The sequence below is a fragment of the Gymnoscopelus braueri genome, assembly GCF_963280865.1.
Source record: "Gymnoscopelus braueri genome assembly, chromosome: 16".
Taxonomy (NCBI): Eukaryota; Metazoa; Chordata; class Actinopteri; order Myctophiformes; family Myctophidae; genus Gymnoscopelus; species Gymnoscopelus braueri.
Window position 1 is genome coordinate 5,396,174 of NC_137616.1, and position 24,757 is coordinate 5,420,930.

At 42.3% G+C, this 24,757-nt stretch overlaps 1 protein-coding gene across 1 annotated transcript in view; it reads right to left on the reverse strand.

Moving 5' to 3' along the window:
- The window catches only part of LOC308102587 (MAM domain-containing glycosylphosphatidylinositol anchor protein 2), a gene marked incomplete at both ends in the record, with an annotated part of 464,799 nt that overhangs the window by 111,739 nt on the left and 328,303 nt on the right, over window positions 1-24,757 (reverse strand). Inside the window, 1 exon segment of the mRNA XM_080452356.1 lies at window positions 6,444-6,716. Within this exon segment, the coding sequence (XP_080308482.1) occupies window positions 6,444-6,716 (273 nt within the window).

A 24,757-nucleotide genomic window follows, 5' to 3' on the forward strand; every position in this document is an offset into this window, starting at 1 on the left:
GACCCCCATCTGAAAATATTTAGTTCCAGGGACCCCAAGAAGCAAAGATTTGAGTTAAAAATGTTCCATTTATAAAATGGGTTAAGAACCACTGCATTACAGTACTGTATTGTTTGGTAGTTGTCATTTAAAAAAAAAGACCACCTTGTTGCTAAGTGACATCTCGTACTTGCATGAGAGACTGTGATATTCTATACATCGTCGCTGTCGGGCAGAAACCTCCTATCTCCATATTTTAACTTGACGTGTTTTTTTTGTAAATTAACGCCCTACTTGATCATACTACAGCGTCACAAAAAAACATCAAAAGTAGCAGATCTGCAAGCTCGAAACGCGCCGCGAAGCAACGCGTTTCGAGCTTGCAGATCTGCTACTTTTGCTACGTTTGAATTTGAATCCTGAAAAGCAACAGTTTTGGACATATGAGGTTTCCACGCGCTGCTATATCTGCGGCTAAGTGCTGTCTCTTACTTGCACAAGACACTGTGATATTCTCTCATGTTTTATGTATTTTTTGAGCGCACGCCTTTTGTATATTTGATATTGTTGATCCTGTTATCTGACTTTTTCTCAGTTTGTTTGTTTTTCTCTATTCTTTAGACTATACGTTTGTAACCTGTATAACTTCAGGAGCTTTATTTCAATAAAGTGGAAGAATGACTGTGATTGATGTGTGAACCACCTGAGCCGTAATCAGCCTTCTACATCTGTCATAGAGAGTTATACAGTTAAATCCTCCTCTATACACGTGTATTGATTTAAAGTAGTTAATACAGCATCACAATTATTTTAACCACTTTATCCATTTATACGTTGGCTATTTAAAAAACCTGACACAACAGTACATTTTTCCCCAACTCATCACCATATTCCAACCTGGGGTTGTGAATGCAAAGGAAGCATTTTGTAACCACACATTCTCACTATACTTCTCACGTTTGTACACTCTCGGTGTTAAATGCTGAGGATTTTAGGGGCACCGGTAGCCAAGTGGTTAAGGCGCGTACCATAATATATGCATATGCAGCGTGCACCGGGGTGGATTCCCGAGGATTTTGCTGCATGTCTCGCCCCATTTTCCTGTCTCTCTCCTGTACTATCAATAAAGGTGGAAAAGCCCAATAAATAACTGAAAGGGATAGTTCATCAATCCTATCGATTAGTCACCCCATGGAGACTTGAATTCATGGATATGTTTTTGTTTTTGTCGCATTCCTAAGCCAATCATTTGACGACCAGTGGACGGGTAGGCAGCGGTTCCGGTAGGAGATACAAAGGAGACTCGATCTTTGTGTCTCCTACCGGAACCGCTGCCGGTCATCAAATTATGGCTTAGACTAAAACAAAACAAAAATCCATGAATTCAAGTCTCCATGGCGTGACTAATCGATAGGGGGAAAAAAGGCATTTTGGGGGTGAACTATCCCTTTAACCACTTGAACAAATGTATGCCTATGCTGGGGGGTGTATTTGCCAAAAAATAGCTGATCGACGAGCTTGTAGATCGGCTATTTTTGGTGAAGAGATTTGGTGTATACTGAAAAAAGGGGTCAGAGTACAGTTGTAAGTCAAGACTAGAGGTTTTATAAGTGGTTAAAAACAAACAAACACAAAACAAAACACAGATGATTTTACTGTGTATAGGAGCTTTGCTACATGACCTGCATGCAACGCTCAAACTGAAACAAAACATTCTGCGAAGGAACTATTAAAAACAAGCCACTGACAAAATCTGTATAAACAGCCCAGGTGGACTAACTAAGTGTGCGTGTGCATTATTTAACAGGACATGTCTTCGCCGCCTCAGCTGTCATTCTACATCTCCAGCCCTGTGTTATGTTCGCTGATGATGACAGACATAGATCTTGTTTTGCAGACGTCGCCTCCTCCTCAACCTTGACAACCAACCTGCATGTTGTTGTTGTCTTTCCCTCGTCGGTGTTCGCTTCACACCGCGCCAGACATGCCACGACCAGCACTATGTGACACTTTAAGTACTGCCGAGGCCATTTAACCAGTGGTGGAAAGTAACTAAGTACATGTACTCAAGTACTGCATTCAAGTAACATTTTTAGGTATTTTTACTTTGCTGGAGTATTTCCAGTTTTCAGTACTTTTACTTCCACTCCACTACATCTCCGAGGCAAATACTGTACTTTTACTCCACGACAATTATTTGAAAACTTTAGTTACTAGTTACTTTGTAGTTCCATTTCATCCCTGCTGACCACCAGAGGCGGTGCTTAAAGCACGGAATATTCAGTGCTTTAAGCACCGCCTCTGGCGGTCATTCAAGATTCATAGAACCGTAGTTACATAACTATCGATAATATTACAAAACATACATTACCCACTTCAGCCCGATATACATTTCGGGCCATTTAAAAATAGCCGATCCGGTTGTTTTTAAAAGATTTGTATACACTTTACACATTTTGAACACTTGTGAAAACATTCTGCATAATGAGTACTTTATTTTGGTACTTTAAGTAAATGTTGACATCAATACTTTTGTAATTTTACTTGTAGCAGAGTATTTATACTTTGCAGTATTGGAACTTTTACACATTGCCTGTCAAAATCGTTTTAAAACGTTTTTTAAATTTATATTTTTTATTTATATATTTTTTTACACCAGAACCAGGATATAACGTGATCCAAAGATGTACTGCTCCATTCACTTCTTGGTTAAAGTATTTGGGAAATATTCGGTATCTCGACTTCTGTTTTTTAATATGTATTTTTGGCTAAACATGCTATTTTCTACGGCGTATAACAAGCGGGAGGTCGCGATGATATTTTTCTTCTTCACAGAAGCACAGTGAAACCCTCTGTGATTATTATTAGCAACCATCAGGGGATTGATCATACTGGAGACAAATATTCTGTGACTACTTAAAAAGGTTCGAAAAATCGAAAAAACCTGCCAGTAGCAACATAAATCGGATGCATAGGACCTGGCAGTGAATATGTTAAGAAAATAATATGAGTACTTTTTCCACCACTGACTTTAATTACTGCAGAGCCCCATTCAACCATCAGCAGGAAAACATTTCAGTCTGAAAAGACTAATTGCTGTGGTGTGAAAGAGAAGAACTGACTGTTAAGACAAGCAAGACGTGTATTGATGGAATGGAGGACGACGCAACCGGGCAGCAAGGCCTCGACGTTTACATTTTGATTCTATTAAGAGCGTGCATGAATGACATATCATTGCTGTCGGGCAGAAACCTCTTATCTCCATTATTATAACGTTTTGTGTTTTTTTCGTGAATTAACGCCCTACTTCATCACACAACAGCGTCACAGAAGTATCAAAAGTAACAGATCCGCAGGCTCAAAACTCTGAGAATCTGGTGAGAATAATGAACATTCAGGTTTGGTGTAAAGAAACATTTTTCATTTCAGCTCCAAAATATGCTCCTCATTGACTTACGTTGTACCGCGAAACAGCTCTCAAAGTCACTGTTTTAGCCTGTTAACAAGCACAAACAAAGCTGATTCAGTCAATATCAAACATCACCAAACCCAGAACTGTTTGTTTTTTTAATTAAAAAATTGAAGTGGATCCAGTTCGGGTTTTCTTCCTAATAAAAATAGCTTCATCAACAGGAAATATACATTTTTATTTAAAAAACAAACGGTAGGCTACTGGGTTTTGTGATGTTCTATATTGTCCGAATCAGCTTTTTTTGTGTACTAGCTAAAGGAGAACTGTTTCACCGTACATTGTAATTCAAATTTTAAAATTCTAATTATTTTTGATTTCTTGTCCACCTTTTGAGTTACATCATGGCAGGGCAACTAAACAACCCAAACCTCTACCAAAGTGTTCTTGTCCTTTAACTAAGTCAAATGATTACTTTGCCACATGTTGCGAAACGCAAGTGTTACATAGTCTCATTTTGGGAGCACAATCTTTTTTTGTTCTTTGTTCTTTGCATTTTTGTCTGCCACAAATGGGCAGGTTTGTCTGGAACAGGTCTGCTTTCTGTCCCCAGAGTCAAACTAAACATTCAGTCTTTTATGCCCTCGCTCACATATCTGGAACAAACTCCCGGAAAACTGCCGCTCTGCTGCAGTCCGACTCAGTGCTTTTAAATCAAACATGAAGACTTTTCTGTTTGCCGCCCGCCGCTGCCTTTTACTGAGGGTTTTAAACCATTTACTGAAACTATATTCTCTTATTGTTCAGTTTTATTTGAGCTCTTTCTTACTTTGTAATATACTAGAGGTTTGGGACTCACTTCTATAGCCTGGCCCACACAGCGGAGACAGAGACAGTAGAGATGCGCGGATGGGCTTTTTCGTCAGCCTAATCCACGTACACGTTCATTATCCAACTGCATTACATGTGACATTCAGTGTAGGCTGCTATAATATCTTTGAGTGAGTAGGCTATTGTCACTTTAGGACAACTGCTGGTCAACTATTTTGAGCAGACTGATGAAAGGTTGTATTTACCATACAAACGCATCACAGCGAGCTGGACAAAGATGTGCACCTTATAACTGCCTCTGTGTGAAGTGTTTTGGTTCCTGCCTACCTAGTACCCCACTTTTACACCAAATGCCTCTAACCTCCTTATAGAAGGCCTTTTTTTCTGAAATCCCACCGGTCTATAGGTGGGGTTGGCGAAAGGGCCTACTCTGTGTGGAGTTTGCATGTTCTCCCCGTGTCTCCTATAGGGTAGTTAATACCCTCACAAAAACATGTAGTAATGCTGGTCGCTATAACGCCTCCCCATGACACCCGGGGCTCCTGATGGAGGGGAAAGGAACTGGTTGGAATAACGTGTTCCTTCCACGCGCTATGTCCTACCGGGGAAACTCCCCCCTGTCAGGTGACAAGAAGGTCAGTTGGCTCTCATGCATTGAAGGAGGCATGAGCTCGGCTCTGGGCTCCCTAGGCTGGCGGGGGGAGTGTAGTGCCCAGGATCACTTAGGCAATTGGCACTGGGTGAAAAAGGGTTGCAAAATCGTGGTGTAAAAACAATTATAGAAAAAATAAAGTTAGAATATGGATATAAGAGGTTTCTGCCCCGAGAGCGACGATAAACTTAATTGCCTTATCCTCTCTGCTTCTAAACAGCAGAAGCAAAGCTTCAGTGTTTGGCTTCAGCATGAAGAACCAAGTTGTACTGTATCTGTCTCTTATACTGTATAATGCTGTACACTGTCACTCTTGCAGTGAAGTCCCTAATTTCAAAATAAAACAGTGACGTGATTATTGTGTATTCTTCTAAAACAGACCAGTGATGCACAACCTATGGAGTGGGGACCACTTGGTGGGTCGTGAGGATATTGCAAGTGCCCCCCCCCCCCCCAAATTGGCAAAACACAAAGATTTGAATGATGCATATAAATAAAGAAACCTCTGTCACACGACAGACGGTCTGTTCCAGATGCTTCTCCTCAGCGGGTTGAGCAATTGATCTCAACTTGTACGTGGGCAGGACAATTAGCATATAAGCACAAAACGACGACGCCCTTTTTTCACTTTCCCAAAATGTAAGCTGTTTATTTGCAGGTTTTTTTTTTTGTGCAAACACCGGAGATTGGGAGTTTGGCCTATGGGATCTGTCATCATGGTTACAGCCCCCGCAAGCTATGGGAAGCTATGGGATCATCTCTAGCCGCTGGCTACACACTGCCACATAGACACACGCTGCACACTTATGAAGGACTTTCATTCAGGCCCCGTGTCCACACACACACACACACACACACACACACACACACTGCGTTTTATGAGCGGGAGGGCGCTTTGGATATCATCTTCAGAGAACTAGCACGCACTCTACAAGCTCATAGTGCGACACAGAGTGCCGAGCTATGAGCTTGTAGATCTGCTATTTTTTTGAAAAATCGTGGAAAATGTGTGCAAATCATTGAATTTATGTTTTAAAACGGACATTTTTGACTCCGATCTGTGCTTCTGGGGGTCCCTGGAACAACATATTCTGAGATGGAGGTCCGCGGCCAAATACATATCATGTACATAATCATTTTGGGTGGTCCTTGACATGGAAAAGTTTGAGAACCACTCATATAGCAACATACGTTTTTCAGAAAACTGTTAGGATTTAGAAGACATTTGTAAAATTCCCAGAAGCAAAGATTTGAGTTACAAATGTTTGCTTTAAAAAAGAACTCAGTGCCGTGCTATGAGCCTGTATCTGCTATTTTTGAATAGCCAAAGAAATCTAAAAATGACACAGATTCTTTCCCGGTCTAAATGGGTTAAACATCAACTTATCATGGTTGTGTGGGTGTCAACGATTCCACGTCTGGTCGTAAATGACCGGGTTGTCACACACACACACCGTCCCACCTGGGGTCCCGCGGACACGCCAAAGGGCTCCGTGAATGCTTTCGCCATTTCCAAGCGGGGCCCCTGATCCAGAAAAAATAATAATAAGACAGTTCTTCCTCCTTACATACCTGTGACCTGGAAGGTGCATTTCCCCGCCCCGGCCTCGTTGATGACGTTGCAGGTGTACTCCCCCCAGCCGTCGCGGCTCAGGCTGCGGATGGTGTACTCCGTCTCGTCCCGCTGGTCCGCGAAGGCCCCGGCGTGGAGCAGGCGGTTGGACAGCAGCCACTCGAAGCGCAGCACCCGCGACGGGTGAGCCCTCAGCACCCTGCACGTCATCACCACGGGACGACCGAGGCCCTGACGCATCTCCATGGCCACCGGCTCCACCGTCGGAGGGTCTTTAAGGAGAGGGGAAGACCAGTAAAAGGGTGCAAACGGTTAATCAAAGTGATTGATAATTGAAGGTAAAACAAATCCTCTTATAATTCTACAAAGCTCTGTGTGTGCGTGTGTGCGTCCCCAAAATCTCTTCTGCCCGGTTCTCCTCAGTGCCTGGAGCAATTCATCTGCATTTGCACACTGCCATTGACCAGCAGCATGTGCACGATACACCGACGCCTGTTTTTCTCTTTACCCAAATGTACGCTGTTTATTAGCATTTTTATGTCAACACCGGAGATTTCGTCGCCATGGTTACTTACAGCCCTGCAAGCTATGGGACAACCCCGTAAGCTATGGGATGACTGCTGCCAGTCTGGAACAGTTTATGAGCGGGTGTTTGTGTGTCACTTTCCATTCCTGATACTGTCTGTGCACAGCACATGACCCAAACTGCACATACTTTGGGTGCTCATATCCCCCGACGGGTATGGTCTAGTATTGATAATTGATAAAAAAAATCTATCCCTAATTAGGTCATTTCAGGTGAACATTTCGAGCTTGTGGATCTGCTAGTTTGAATGCTTTAGTTTAGTGTGACGCAAGTATAAGGCATTAATTTACCGGAAAACAGTTACAATATGGAGATAAAAGTTTTTTTCCGCCTGACAGCAACAATATTTGAGTGCTCTTCTTAAAGTCCCTATACAGTACATCTGCAATATTATTCAGGTGAGAAGGAGAAGTCCCTCCTGAGGCAGACAGCAGGGAGAGACTCAACACAAGGATGTCTGGAGGAGAGCACAAAGCCTCTGGGAGAAACAACCGACATGACAAGATTTATGCCTGATTCGGTTGCACGCCGAACATAGCAGATCTACAAGCTCACAACGGGTCGCGCCGTGACCCGTTGTGAGCTTGCAAATCGTCTATGTTCGGTTTGCGCGACACTGGCACAAGGCTAGGTAAAAAAATCCTCATAGGAGTCACAGGAAGGAAGATTAATATAAACTTAAAGACAAAAGTATAGAATTCACTAGCCTGTGAGAGTATGAAAAACCAGAGAGGAACTTTTCAAAAGTCGCTCAGAAGGGCAGGAAGTGGACGGATAGTGATGAATTCACGGAGCACGATCGTGGATTTCTACTACACTGTATATTATTATCTTAACATTCTTATATTATACCATTATATACTGTATGAACATTATTGTTGTACTATATTATATAATCATATATTATATAATATCTAAGACTATTATATTTGCTACTATTGTTATTACTACCACTTGTATCTCTCTCTCTCTGTCTCTCCCTCTCTCTCTTCTTTCACCCCGACACGGTCGAGGCAGAAGGCCGCCCACCCTAGAGCCTAGGGTCTGCTTGACGTTTCTTCCAGTTAAGGGGGAGTATTTCGTTGCCACTGTCGCAAAATTGCTTGCTCAGGCTGAGACTGTCGGGTCCCCCACTGTGAGGACGTAGAGCCTCCGTCCTTACTCCCCACGCCCAACACACTCCCTGCTGACAGGTGAGCCGCCCCAGCCCCCAGAACCAAGAGGGAGCAGTGAAGCGCATTGGACACGGTGGCCAATCGTAGGTACTGCAGCTTATCACGGCTGGGGGCCAGACGCATGAACGAGCAAAAACGGTTTCGACCAATGGGCTTGACTCACAAGCTTGCGCACGGGGTTGCGCACGGGGGTGAGACGCAAAACACGTCACCTCCGTGACACAAAACGCATCATGTAGGCCCCAAATAGGCCCCGCCCGTCACATTTCCCAACCCGGAAGAAGGGGTGAAAAGGGAGTATGCGCTGGGTGAGCAACTCCATCCAAGTGAATGGGCAGGGATTTCCGGTGCCCTCTGTATTATTTTTAACTCTATGGTGCCGCCCCCCCGTAGGAGTATGCGCAGTGGCAAATATCAACAAATATCAACCCGTAGGAGTATGCGCAGTGACAAATATCAACCCGTAGGAGTATGCGCAGTGACAAATATCAACCCGTAGGAGTATGCGCAGTGACAAATATCAACAAATATCAACCCGTAGGAGTATGCGCAGTGACAAATATCAACAAATATCAACCCGTAGGAGTATGCGCAGTGACAAATATCAACCCGTAGGAGTATGCGCAGTGACAAATATCAACCCGTAGGAGTATGCGCAGTGGCAAATATCAACAAATATCAACCCGTAGGAGTATGCGCAGTGACAAATATCAACCCGTAGGAGTATGCGCAGTGACAAATATCAACCCGTAGGAGTATGTGCAGTGACAAATATCAACAAATATCAACCCGTAGGAGTATGAGCAGTGACAAATATCAACCCGTAAGAGTATGCGCAGTGACAAATATCAGCCCGTAGGAGTATGCACAGTGACAAATATCAACCTCCCCGCCTGGCTTACCTCCCCCGAACCACACAAGTCAATTGTGTTCGTATACAGATCAAGGGTTTCAAACTTTTCACGCCGTGAACTAATAAAGTAATTTCTCGGGTGAACTACTTCCTCACGAATGATCCCGAGCACAGAGACGACGGGGAAGATAAATAAAAAGCAGACGCCCAACGGCAGACAATATATGAGAGAGAGAGAGAGAGAGAGAGAGAGAGAGAGAGAGAGAGAGAGAGAGAGAGAGAGAGAGAGAGAGAGAGAGACTGGAGAGGAGATAGGAGACAGAACCAGAGACTCAGAGAGTCACAAAGAGAGGAGAGTAAACCATAAACAATAAACAGGCGGCCGGCGGGCAGAACGTCAATAGACATCAGCGGATGGATGAGAAACGACTGGAGGAGACAATCACAGAGGGGTGAAGAGCACGCACGCTGGGCGCACACGGTCCAGATCAATTTTCACTGCAAAAAAACAAAACAAAAAAAGAACAACAACCTCAGAAGGAACGGGGTTCGTTCTTGAGGAGAGAATCAGTCACGCATCAGGAGACCAGGCCGGTAATGAGAGGGACGATGATGAAGAGCAGCTCAAGGTTCTCATACAAAATGGAAAATTAATAAGCTTTCCGACGGGATCCGACAGGCTCCGTCCGTCTCCTCCCCCGCCCCCGTATACCCTTAGTACACCGGGGCCAACAACCTCGTCCGTCGTGTGAATTATTCAGGCGGTCATCTCTGGGAAGCCAGAGCCAGGTCAGCATGGCCTCTGCTCTGATTTCCTTACAAAGACAAATATACAGCACGGCAGGGCCAAAAGAAAATGGTTTTGTACAGTGGTGTAAAGTAACTACTGTAAGTACATTTACTCAAGTACTGTACTTAAGTACAATGTTGAGGTACTTTTACTTTACTGGAGTATTTCCAATTGTCTTTACTTTTACTTCTACTCCACTACATCTCAGAGGCAAACATTGTACTTTTACTCCACTACAATTATTTGAAAACTTTAGTTACTAGTTACTTTGCAGATATAAATATACTACATTATAAAACATTTATTTTGGTACTTTCAGTACATTTTGATACCAATATGTTTGTACTTTTACTCAAGTACATTTTAAGTTCTGCGCTTTTACTTGTCACAGAGTACTTCTACATTGCAGTATTGATACTTTTACTTAAGTAAACATTTGAGTACTTTTTCCACTGGTTTCGTATGCCAGTGGTTCTTCTAGGACCCCCATTTGATATGCATTATTATTCGAAAAAGTGATCAATAGAATAATCGCTACGAACATAATCGACAGCTCTCAGTTCTCAAATTTTCTTTCATGTCAAGGACCCCCCCAAACTGATGACCTGAAAATGATTTCTGTATCATAATCGACTTCAGATTTACTGCGTGTCTCTCCCCATCTCTCTCTCCCTGTTTCCTGTCCTTCTCCACTTAAAAAAAACGATCAATAAAGGCAGAAAAAAAGAAGAAACAACAGGAATAAGCAGCCGTGCCGTGAATGAAATCAGCGGCTCATTCCAATTTCCTGCCTAAAATCTGATAACGGCGTTATTGCCATCATCCACAACCACATTTCATTTTTCAAACTGTGAATGAAGTGGTTCAAAAAATTGTGTTTTTCCTCACTGTAAATGTCTCCTTCCTCTCTAAACATTTCTAATCTGATTACAGTGTATTTGTTGTTATTTTGTAATAACACATTACTCCTGTTAGTAATCAGATTATTATAATCCCTTTATATACAGGTAATCTCTTAATCTTCAACCTCGGCGACAGAACAGAACCGTAAGTCGTCCTCCTGGCAGGAGAGGTTGAACAAACACAGGGCACGTTGTTGTTGCAGATGAAAAGCCCAGCATCAAAATCAACATTTCACTTTCATGTCTACCCTCGCTGCTTGAACGGAACGTGCCCCGATGGACTCACTGGTTTATAGATGATACATTATATCGTCTCTGTCAGTTGCTTTTCAGGACTTAAAGGGATAGTTCACCCCCAAAATGACTTCAGTGTACATGAATTCCTACATGCAAAGTTTCACGCAGATCGTGCAGTTATAGGTAAAAACGCGAAGAGGCCTGTTATAGCGCCACCATGAGGCTGATTTGAACATTTTCAAATGGCATTCCTTCCTCTGCCTAGTGGGAATGTGCGTGCAACATTTAATGGATACCGCATGCTGCGTTGATGATTTCAGGAATTTTGTTCATAACAAACCAATCCTGCAAACTTTGAAAGCCAATCTTAGCCAATCAGAATGGAATATGGAAAATCAGACAGATCCGTGTTGATCACATGGCTATAGAGATACTGTGTACCCATTTGCGTGAGTTTTGGACATAATCTGTAGGAGTGAGATCCAACAATGTGTTTTACACAAATTGGCCTCCTGGTGGCGCTATAACAGGCCAATCTGAAAAATTGGGGCAGAGGTTTGGCTTTGGCAACCAGGGAGTGTGTGTGCACAGTTTCGCAGCGGCCGGGCCAACGGTAACGGAGATTAGCTGTTCACAGACAGACAGACAGGCAGACACACACACGGACACGGACACACACAGACACACATACACGGACGGACAGGGTGCAAAACATATTCTCGGAGACAATTAAACACTATTAATTGTGATTCTACAGTAGATGAGGGGAAAGGGGATAGAGAAGAATGCATTTTTCTTTTCACATGGGAAGAAGAGAGGAAGCAGCAGCAATGTTTGAAGAGATTTTCATTTTAAGTTTGAAGTCAAAAGCTGACTATATCTTCATATCCGATCCTCTCCCCCAAATATCATAATACTCAGGCTGAGGGAGTTCAGAGAGAGGGGAGAAAAAGATGCCTTTCATCTCTGCTAAAATGAAAAAACGGCAATCCGTTCCTGTCTAATGCCTTGTGTCTGGGACTCTGGAAGAAGAAGGCTCTGAATCTCTGCTCCTAACTTGAACTTCTATGTACGGTAGCGATTCCTAACCTGTGGGCCGTGATAATATTGCAGGTGGACCCCCGAATAATTGGCAAAACAGTAAGATGTTATTGATAATGTAGCATTAATCTAAAAAACAATATCATGTATAAGAGTTTTCATTGTGATAATGATACATAAGAACTTAAAGTACACTAAGTTAGTTCCATTAAGAGCGTGAGGAAGCTTGATGTACAAGTACACCCCCTGAACATGAACATAGTCCCAACCCTTGATGCTGAGTGCCAAGCAGGGAGGCATTGGGTACCTATTTTTTATAGTCTTCGGTATGACCCGGTCAAACTCATGACCTTCCGGTCTCAGAGCGGACACTCTAACCACTGAGCTGGATTTTCAAGTGGACCCTGATAAAAGGAGGGTTGTAAAGTGCTGGAGTACAGTGTACTATACAGGGCTCCCTGAGTGGCACTGCAGCAAATTGCAGTTAAGTGCAAATCCATTCGCACAGAGTGACAAAATGTAGACATAGACTGGCTCCACATATACTCTTATGTCTCTTATGTAACCCACACACACAAAAAAAACATATTTTACACAAGGGAGCACATCATGGCTCGTCCCCACTGACGCAGGGCCCGTGGAACAGCTGGGGTTGGCGACACTGTTGCCAGATTTTGTGAGAGAAATGAAAACAATTAAGCCCAAAAGAAGCGACTATTGGCACACAAGCACTTGTGAGCTTGTAGATAAAAAAAAAAAAGTGAAACATGAATCATTTTTTTTAATGTATTTATCATTTTGAAAAACACTAATCTGGTATGGGCGTCCCTGGCACATGAAAATGTTTGAGAACCACCGGTTTCAACAACATTAGGAAGCAAGCCCAAATAGGCAACTACACTTTAGAAACAAGCCCCCCAAAAAACACAACTAATATTTACAAGCGACTATGCAGAAAAAACAAAGTCGCTCATAATAAGCAGACATGGCAACACTGTTTGGCGATCATGACAGGGACAGGAAGGGTCAGAGCCATCACAGATGTTTCAGATGCTGCAACATGGCCGTGAAGGTACTTTGCACGTGCAAAGACGAAACCTCCGTGTCTCAGAGAACGGCACATGACGCGCAGGACACAACATCAATGGATGAAGGGCGCACGCATGAGGCAATCCATGTTTGTATATTCTTTTCATTACAGCTTCTAAAGCATGCAATTACTTTTTTATATATTATTGGTTGATTTGACAAAGAACATCTCAATGCACGCAACATCCTGACTTCACGCAGGTTCTTTCATCTTGTGCAAGCATCTTCAAAGCAAGAAGGCTTAATGAAAGGAGTGATTAGGGCGTTTGTATTGATAACTCAATGACTCTACCACTCTCTCTTTTCGTAGTCCCGCTTCTCCCATTTACTTATTAATAATAATTGCACTTAAAAAAAAAAAAACATGTTCAGACCCCAATGAAAGCAAACAATCAGATACAGAGAGCACTCTCTGCGGTTGTTAAATTAGCCCAGCCAATTGTGTGCTCTCGTCAGAAATGGGTTTTGAGTGAAGGAACTGTAGGTACTGTATACCATCCATCATTGACTTGGATAGCCAGCTACTGGCAACCACTGGATAGTTGTTTTGACACAAAAGTAGCAAAAATGGCTAACCAACAACCATTTTGAACTTGTAGATCTATATTGACATGCTCAGTCTGTCGGCTAGGTTTTTATAAATATTTAACCAATGAAAAGTAGGCTATTAACAAGAGCTTGTGACTAAAATAACTATGTTCGATCCACTGGAACCCAGGTTTTTTTTTATTTCCTGAAAAGATTTCCCCATAAAATATGGGCGCTGTGATAAAATATCGTCTATGTTGGGTGGAAACCTCAAACGTCCAGAAATGTTACTTTTCAAACAGTAGCAGATCTACAAGCTCAAAATACAACGCGTTTCGAGTTTGCGGATCTGCTACTTTTGATGCTTTCGTCGTTTCGTGCGACGCTGTAGTATGATCAAGCCGATGTTTTATGGGGAAAAAAACACAAAAAGTTAAAATATGGAGATAAGAGGTTTCTGCCCGACAGCAACAATATGTCTGTTACATCATTATCCTCTCTCTCTCTGTCTCAGTGTATAAGCACAAAGCCAATCGCCTCTGAGACGCTTCTCCTCGCTCTGCATCTTCCAGGTCCTCTATAGCATCGTGTGCCCACCGTACCCGCCTTTTGGTGGCGAGCCACGGTTTGCAAAGCCGCGTTTAGTTAACCCATTCAATCCGGGTACGCATCTGTGTCACTTTAGATTTTTTTTTGCCATTAAAAAATAGCAGATCTACAAGTTTATAGCGCGGCACTCGATGAACTTGTAGATCTGCTATTTTTGAAAAATCATGAAAATGTGTGCAAATCTTTGAATAAATATATTTTTATATATTTTTTATTTGTAACTGTCTCAACAAATGTCTTAATTTCTCAACAACAAAAAAAAACTATTGTTGCTATATCAGTGGTTCTCAAACCTTTTCATGTCAAGGACCTCCAAACTTATATGCATTTGGCCGCCGACCCCCCACCTGAAAAATGTTTTGTTCCAGGGACCCCCAGGAGCAAAGATTTGAGTTAAAAAAAATTGCTTAAAAAAGATTTGCACACATTTTCACGATTTTTCAAAAATAGTACATCTACAAGCTCGTAGCGCGGCACTCAGTGCCGCACTATGAGCTTGTAGATCTGCTATTTTTGAATAGCAAAATAATAATAATAATAATGGCTACAGCTAAAATCATAAAATGACACAGAAGCGTTCCCGGACTGAACGGGCTAACTCGATCAAGGAGAGAAGCTGAGGTACGGTCCCCTCTGTGTAGCAAAGAGCATTAGAAAGGCGTGAAGGAGCCACTCTGGCCAAGTCGACAGCTTTTCATATGTAAAAATAAAAAATAAAACCACACAACATCTGTTTGGCTGGCAGAGGCATCAACCACCAGGAGGAGGAGGAAGGAAGGAGAAGGTATACGGAGACGTTGTCCGCCTTTTAGAATCGTCACTCTAATAGAATTGCAAAAAAAGGCCAAATCCCCCCAGCTGTGAAACACCTAATGTTCTTATAGGCAAACTGACTTGGCTCGTGATGCGAAGAGGGGTTTTGGGGAGAGGAGGAGGGGGAGGGAGGAATAGAGAGAGAGGGAGGGAAATTGAGAGTGAGAGACGGCAGTGGTGTAAAGTAACTAAGTACATTTACTCAAGTACTGTACTTAGAGTGAGTACAATTTTGAGGTATTTTTAACTTTACTGGAGTATTTCCAAATTTCTGTACTTTTACTTCTACCCCACTACATCTCAGAGGCAAATATTGTACTTTTTACTCCACTACAATTATTTGAAAACCTTAGTTACTAGTTGTTTATTACAGATATATATTACATTGTAAAACATACATTAACCACTTTAGCCGTATTTTATAACTATAGGCTATTTGAAAATAGCAGATCTACAAGCTCATGCGTCGCGATGCGACACGTTGTGAGCTTGTATTTTCAAACATGTTTGTCCTTTTCTTTTGGTATTTTTAAGCACATTTTGATTCCAATACTTTTGTACTTTTACTCAAGTACATTTTGAATACAGACTTTTACTTGTAACATAGTACCTCTACATTGCAGTATTGATACTTTTACCTAAGTAAAACATTTGAGTACGTTTTCCACCACTGAGAGACGGAGCGAAAGCAAACAGGGAGAGAGGAAGAGAGAAGGAGGAGGAAGAAAAATGGCGTTCTTCTGGCCTAGATGTCACCGGCTGTTGGTGCCGGTAGTACAGCCGTCAAAGCGTCTTACCTCAGCCCCCAGATGCTTCTTTCATCCACCCACCCCACCACCACCTCCCTTCTCCTTCTGTTTCCTCCTCCTCCTCCGCATGCCTCCCTGAATGGCTGCCTGACGCAACAGTGTGGTCCTACCCCCCCCCCCCCCCCCCCCCCCTTCCCCCGGAAGCCAGACTCCCACTATACTAACACAAATCTTTAACCGTTTAAGACCGGGGAACACATCTGTGTAACCAACTTAAACCATTGTTTTATAGTTTGGCTTATTCAAAAATAGCAGATCTACAAGCTCATAGCTCATCGCGCTATGAGCTTGTAGATCTGCTATTTTTTTTTTATTGTGAAGATTTTGTGCAATTCTATAATATTATTTAGCAAACATTTTTAACTCAAATCTTTGCTTCTGGGGGATTCTACAATGTCTTCTAAATTCTAACAGTTTTTTTTTTTTTTTTTACTTATGGTGCTATAATATCAGTGGTTCTCAAACTTTAGTTCTCAAAGGACCCCCAAAATGATAGGTATTTGTCCGCGGACCCCCATCTAAAAATATTTTTGAATAGACAAAGAAACCTAAAAATGACACACAGATGCATTCCCGGTCTAAATGGGTTAAATAAAAAACACACGCCGGGATAAAATGAAGAGACGCTGTCTCAGCTCCAAAGTACAGAGCGAGCGAGGAAAATACATGATTATTGTTTTTAATTAATATTATTCCCGCCTGTTCTGCGTCAAGAGAAGCCTGCAAACAGTGCTCCCCCCCTCCAAGGGTCAGTGGTGCTTTAGTTACTAGTTACTTTGCAGATATAAATTATTACATTATAAAACATACATTAACCACTTTAGCCCTATTTTATACCTAGGCTATTTGAAAATAGCCGATCTGCAAGCTCACAACTTGTAGATCTGCTATTTTCAAACATTTTTGTACTTTTACTTTTGGTACTTTAAGTACATTTTGATACCAATACTTTTGTACTTTTACTCAAGTACATTGGGGGGCTGAAATTGTAATGGCCTGTTTTCACCAGTGTTGCCAGATTATTGCGAGAAATAAGCAACCGGGTGTATGAAAAAAAGCCCAAAAGAAGCGACTATTATAGGCCACATGAGCACTTTATGAACCTATATGCATCGGCTATTTGAAAATAGCAGATCTACCATTGCATAACGTATCACAATGCGACGTGTTGTGAACTTGTAGATCTGCTATTTTCAAACAAGTCTTGAAAAGAAAAGCAAAACATTTTAACAACACAAATCTAGTACGGGGGTCCCTGGCACTAAATATTTTTTAATGGGGGGTCCGTGGACAAATACATATTAATTTGAGGGTCCTTGACATGAACATGTTTGAGAACCACTGGTTTAAACAACATTAGGAAACAAGCCCAAATAAGCAACTAGTTTGACAAACAAGCCCCAAAACCCCACAACTACCAATAATTTACAAGCAACTTTATCGGAAAACAAGCCCAAAGTCGCTTATAATAAGCAGACATGGCAACACTGTTTTTCCACACAGAACAACAGTGAATTGATCAGCCTCGTCAACTCTCCGGCAGCAAAGGTCAGCAGAATGTGTGTAGGTTGTAAACAGGAAGTGGCGCCGGTTGAATAGGTTGCTGTCAGTATGGTAACCTTGTACGTCCTTTTTCATTATTATTTTTAAATCATCTTAAAATAGTGTAAAAATAGACAATCTAACAAGCTTGCGACACGTTGTGAACTTGTAGATCTGCTATAACTCGTACTTTTGTGCGGCACTCTTGTATGATGAAGTAGGGCGTTCATTTATGAACAAAAAACGTACGTGGAAATATGCAGTGGTGGAAAAAGTACTCAAATGATTTGCTTAAGTAAAAGTATCAATACAGCAATGTAGTACTCTGTTACAAGTAAAAGTCTAGTACTCTGTTACAAGTAAAAGTCCGGAATTAAAAAAATTACTTGAGTAAAAGCACAAAAGTATTGGTATCAAAATGTACTTAAAGTATACCAAAAGTACTAAAATGTTTGAAAATAGCAGCTCTACAAGCTCACGACGCTTCGGGATGCGACACGTTGTGAGCTTGTAGATCGGCTATTTTCAAATAGCCTAAGTATAAAATAGGGCTAAAGTGGTTAATGTATGTTTTATAATATGTTTGTATCTGCAAAGTAACTAGTAACTCAAGTTTTCAAATAATTGTAGTGGAGTAAAAGTACAATATTTGCCTCTGAGATGTGGAGTAGAGGTAAAAGTATAGACCATTGGAAATACTCCGGTAAAGTAAATGTACTTAGTTACTTTACACCACTGGAACAATGGAGATACGAGCTTTCCGTTCCGACGGCAACGATTTACAACCTCAGTCGATGGCGGAGCCGGAGCCATCAGCCGATCACCATAGCCGCCCCTTCTCACTGAAGGGTGTGCATTGATTATCATTAATTGTATATTTTAATTCATAAATTATCCCCCCCTTAAAAGTTTTTTAATAACAATATGGTAATGTGGACGCAGTGGAAATTCATTGTGCAAAAATCGGTGTGGTCACAATTAGCGAGGGAACCCCTTCCCCCTAATATTACATTATTATTCAACGCATTATAAATCAGTTGTTTACGATTTCATATCAGCTGCCCCTCTCCATCAGATCTGCCCGGCCGTCCATTGGGGGGCTTTTAAATCCCCACTTAAAACCCATCTGTTTTCCCCTGTTTTTTAATTGCACTTGAGCTTATCTCATTTGTTTCAACTCTGCATATTTTGTTCTGTGTTAATGCATAATCATGTGTTGATTGTTTTATTTGCTTGAATTTGTTATGTTTTAACCATGTACGGCAATTTGGTCAGCCTGGGTTGTTGTAATTGTGTTATACAAATAAAGTTTGATTTGATTTGATTTGATATCGTCGCTGTCGGGCGTTCAATATGTATCAAACCCACATGTCATGGACCCCCAAATAAACACTTATTAGCCCGCGGACCCCCATTTGAACAGATAAGCCAAGGACCCCAATAAGTGAATATTTGTACAGCTCTAGCAGTGATTTTCAACCATTTTAATTTCAAGGACCCCAATAAGTGAATATTTGTACAGCAGTCTGTCTAGCAGTGATTTTCAACCATTTTAATTTCAAGGACCCCCAGTTTGACATGCATTAGGGCTACGGGACCCCCATTTAATGGCATTTATATCTCTGGGACCCCAATGTATATTGTAAAATCAATGCTAAATTAACTCTGAGAGAGTACCAAATGGACCCGTAATGGGTCCATTTGGTTCCTATATCTCTATCATTTAGCTGGGGACCCCCTGGGACTCCCTCAAGGACCCCTGGGGGTCCCCGTACCCCACTTTGAGAACCAATGGTTTTAGAGCTACCGAATGTTGGGTCTCAGGCGCCCCTGGACGGCAAATTGTGCCTTCCTGGGGATCTGACCAAAAGGCAATGTGCCTTCTTGGGAGTGAGATTGTGTTGCCCACAAGAGCCTTCCAAAAACAACAAACTAAAACAAAACAAGCTTGTATGCTTTGGCTTCCTTTGCCTCCCACACACAGCTGCTCTAAGAGGCTTGTTACTGTACGCTGGTCAACAACGGCGTGAGCAACATCATGTGACAAGCAGCACCATGCTGAATGGACCGCTGGGCCGGAACGCTGAGGAATAGACGGTATAAATCTCTGTCCCCCGCTCCTCTCGGCCAAGAGGAGTGGTGAGTGAGAGGACCACACAATGTCACGCCCGCTGCCCACCCGGACGCCAGCGGCAGAGAGAGAGAGAGAGAGAGAGAGAGAGAGAGAGAGAGAGAGAGAGAGAGAGATAGAACACCCACCCCTCTGATAGGTGGAGAGAGAGAGAGAGAGAGAGAGAGAGAGAGAGAGAGAGAGAGAGAGAGAGAGAGAGAGAGAGGGCAGAAAGAAAGAAAGAGTGTGGTGAGAATGAATCAAAAGCTGACCCACTTCAGAGAGTCTGAATTTTGGCATACAAAAGGGGGGGAGGGTGTGTGCTAAGACGCACACATTCTCTCACACTCACACACACACACACACACACACACACACACACACACACACACACACACACACACACACACACACACACACACACACACACACACACACACACACACACACACACACACACACACACACACACACACACACACACACACACAGCCCCTACCAGCTCTGTTCCACGGCCACCTTTTGCATTACTCCAAAGCGTGCGAAAAAAAAACTGCTAAACTTGATTCAAAACCGACGGCCATTAGATTTACGATACTGCAGCCCAGCATCGAACCAAAGATTCAGGAACGGTCAGACCAACAGACAGGGGGGGCGGCAAATCTAAAGGTTCCCGGTCTGATCCCCCCGGGCTGCACCTGGGTTAGCATCGAAGTGTCCTTGAGCAAGACACTGAACCCCTAAAAACAGCTGATCTACAAGCTCGCGACGCGTTGTGAGCTTGTAGATCAGCTATTTCGGTGCATGACACAAACATAATCTCAAACCATTTCTCTTGTGAGGATCAGGAAAATGGTCTTCACAACGTCTATTTCTCCTATTCTACTATACTTGTGTGGACATTTGGCCCTCACAAGTATTGTAATACAAAGGCGCGCACGCACACACACACACACAAACCATTCTGCCCTCCTGCCTCTAGATGTCGCTGTACGTGTGCCGTGGGGAGAAGGCCTCGGTGCTCCTTAATGTTGTTTTCCTTGGCATTACTGTCGGAGGTATCCACTGGTGACCGATGATGGATTACACCCCCCCCCCCCCCACTCCCTCCCCCTCCACACTAACGTGTGACTTACACATCAAGCTGTAGGCGGCCTGTCTTACAGCGCTAGAAGCACACAACACAACACAGCATAGCTCAGGGGAGAGGGAAACCCTTATTCAAGCTTCAGGGTCCAAAGGTTTTCTTCATCGTTACATATGGGCATTCAGTGTGGGTGGGCTCCCAAACTTTATCTGATCAGGGCCCACTTGAAAATCACGAAAGTTCCCCATGTACCAATCTGACCACGCCACTTACCAGATGGGTGGGCATTTTAGTGATCAATCAAATCGATTGTATTCTAGCTTGGATCAATGGAAATAACATAGTATACTTTTAAGCTCCTAGCTATTGGTATCACAAATGAAAACTGACATGGGCCATATACAGTATGGGCATATTGGTTGGATCGGCAGTTCTGGACAACTGGATATCCGAACTACTCGACGGCGGGCACCGCACTTCCTCGAGTCCTTGCTACTGCGCGCGTTGAGTTTGGACTGGCCTTAAAACGGTTTTGTTACAAGGAATTGCGACTATAGTTGCATTGGTGCGGTCTGGCCTTTAGAATAGAGATAAGAGGTTTTTGCCCGACAGCAACGATATAAAACAAAAAAGGAATAATCAGAGAATCAAAGAATAGCAGCATGAGTGTCCTTAATTTTGCATCATTGTATGTCGACAGCTTGGCTGGCCAGCACCGATCGAAAGATCCAGGGATTAGCGTTAATGTCCTGTCTATGTACTGTATATAGTGTGATAGACATACTGTATTATACATGTGTTGCATTCACAATGGAAAATGGGGAAGTATAGCTGATAGCAACGGTGGTGTGGTGTGGCCATTAAAATTAATGATCCTTCATCCACCTACAAAAAGATGCAATTCACAACTAGAGGTTCCTTGAATATATTTTTTTTCCAGAACTTGGGATCCTTTTCTTTCATATATTAATTCACTAACTGCACTTGATTTATCAGTTTTCCCCTTACTTTTTTATACATTTTTATTTTTGCTTACAAGACTATTTTCTCCCCTCAGGGCTGGTGCGCGGGTGGGTGGGTGGGGTGAGATGTAAGGGTATTGTTTTGTTTTGTTGTATTTTGTGTTTTATTTGCGTGTTACTGTATGTCTTGTATTTTAAAATGAAAAAAAAACTCAATAAAAAAGCATGAAAAAATAAATATAAATATCAAAAGCCGGGGCCTTAGCATCGCACCCCTTGCACCTGAGGCCCGAGGCTCTCCTTTTACTCTCAGCTCTTCCAGCGCCTCCTCAAGCGTGTCGTGCCGTTCTGCATCCAGGTGTCACTAAAAGCAGTCAGGCCTTGTGCCAGTGACCCTTGTCCATCGCTATGGAGACAGAGGGGAGGCGATGGTAACAGTGTATGATGGGAGGTAACCTTTCCTCCTCGCCAGAGGGCCGGGGGGGCTTTGTGAGAATGACCCCTCCTCGCTCCACGCCTGGGTCTGCTTCAGAGGTCGTTGCACATGCTCTGCACTGAGAAAAGTCTTCTTTTCTGAGCACTGGCAGTACTTTAGCCCCGTCTACCTGCAAAGACATCATTTTTCTTCTTGTTTATTTTTCCAGCTGGGACTGGATTCAAACAAGGGGCTAGCATCCGGCTTGTAAATTGAGGCTATATAGGAAGTGTGACAGTTCATATGAATGGCCAGTACTCTCGCTGTTTCACCCCTGGGGTTTGCAGAAGCAATTAGGCTCTATTCAAGCGGATGGGTTTTTGGCCTAACTTTACACTAGATTTTATTACCTTAATAAACATTGTCATGAATACTATATTCAGTCGCTAGTTTATAGTCTTCTTTCAATCAGCATGATATGCGTTTTGATTTTAAATGAATGATATTGTAAGGTATGTTTCTAGGGTTTCTACTGGTTCTAACGAGTGAAGACCCGCCCTCGCTGCGATTACAGCCATTAGCATTCATTTCCGTTAGCATTTCGGACCGGATATCAACCGGATTATAGAAAGATGCCGGATTTGAAATCGCTGCAAAATAGGCTTCATTTACGGTCTGTAGAAACCAATGTACATATTTAACACATCGTCTCTGTCGGGTGGAAACCTCATAAAGGGTTAAAAAATAGCAAAAGTAGCAGATCTACAAGTTCGAAAGTTGGGAGCTAATTTACGACAAAAAGAAAACATTCAAATATGGAGATGGTTTAGCAACGACATGAAATGTAAAGCAGCAATTATGCAACAGTTAATCAAACTCATTGATTTTTTTTATTGTAAAAATAATATGGCTATTTTCGCCATTTCCGTGCGCCATTTCCGTTACACGATAAAGCATACAATAGGGCTTAAGTGTTTATTAATCGATTAAGTGTCAACAAGAAAGATGTGATAAATACAAAAAAATAATACAAAAAAACAATGAAATGAAAAAAAGTAATCAATAGAATAATCACAAATAAAATCATCAATAGCACCAACAACCAGTGCTCAGTCTTCTAAATCGCTACGATTGATTTCAAAACACTACTGTTTTACGGTCTATAAAGCTTTGAATGGTCTCGGGGTAAAAATGTCTGATCTTGTGCGATATGCAATATCAAGAACCATCCAGATCTCTCAGGTCATCTGGGAAGGTCTGCTTTCTGTCCCTAAAACCAAAAATAAACGTGGGGAAGCAGCATTTAGTTTATATGCACCACGTATCTGGAACAAACTCCCAGAAAAGTGCAGGTCAGCTGCCCCTCTTACTTATATTAAAACACAACTAAAGACCGTTTCTGTTTGATTGGGGTACTTTTCTTTTTTTTCTCCTTTCTCTTCTGCACTGTAACTGTCTGTTATTTTTAGTCTATAATTGTGTTTCATTTGATTGATGTTCGGTTGAAGCACATTCTATTCAGCATACATAATATTATACAACCACCAGTGAAGCCCATGTGAATGTACTGCCTCGAGATCCTGTTAGCCTGTCATTTCATTCGGAGGGAAACGGGACAAGTCATTAATTCCACACAGGATGAGACAATTTGTAATCACTTGTTGTACTTGTATCGTATGCATTTCATAGCGCCGTTGCTGTACATACAAATTACCTTCAAAGCATAATGCAAGTCTATTTTTATGCATCAAATGATTGTTTATTAGTATTTATTGTCTGAGAAAGATTGCTATTTAAGATCAAGGCGAGAAGAACATAATGTCCGAAACAAAAAACATTACTTTTCAGGAGATGGAAAAAAATAACCTGTGTTCCAATTGATCCAATGTAGTTATTATTTGGTCACAAGCTATCGTTTCGATATTTATTTATAAAAAACCCAAAGAGAGATTTCAATTTAGTTTCACTTCCAAAAGATTTCCAAAATATGATCTACAAGCTCACAATGCATCACAATACGACGTGTTGTGAGGTTTTAGATCTGCTACTTTTGGGGCAAACCTCTTGTACAAAGAGGTAGGGCATTAACTTAAAAAAAGAAAAAAAAGAGATATGGAGATACAAGCTAGGTTAATCCTTTGTTCCATGGCCCTATGCAGTACGCGTTTCATTTTGTATTCCATCAGAATCTGAGTGGGTGGTGATGAAACTGGCTGAACTGTACATGGTGGTGTCGGTGGAGAAACCTCTCATCTCCATGATTTAACCTTTTGTGTTTTTTTTTCGTAAATGAGCACCCTACTTGATCACACTACAGCGTCACACAAAAGCATCAAAAGTTGCAGATCCGCAAGCTTGAAACGCGTTGCTTGCGGATCAGTAACTTTTGCCGGTTTTGAATTTGAATCCTGAAACGTAACAGTTTTGGACATATGAGGTTTTCACCCGACAGAGACGACACGGTGGCGTGAACGCGACGCAGGCGAGGATCGGAGGCATGCTATTATTTTCATTAACGCAATTGATCGTTGGAAGGTCAACTAATAAAAGCACTTCTTCTGGACAAGGCGGCCTCTGACTCGGTGTGGGCTTGTTATCTTGTTTGCCGTTCTTACCAAACCCCCCTCCGGCCGCCCCCCAGATCTAATTGTGCCGCCCAGAGGAGACAAAATGATACATGGACTTATAAAGCTGCCCCCCCAGTTGCCTTCCAGAGGAGGTCTGGATCACACTGAACTATTGCTGCCCGTGGGAGTAAATTGCTC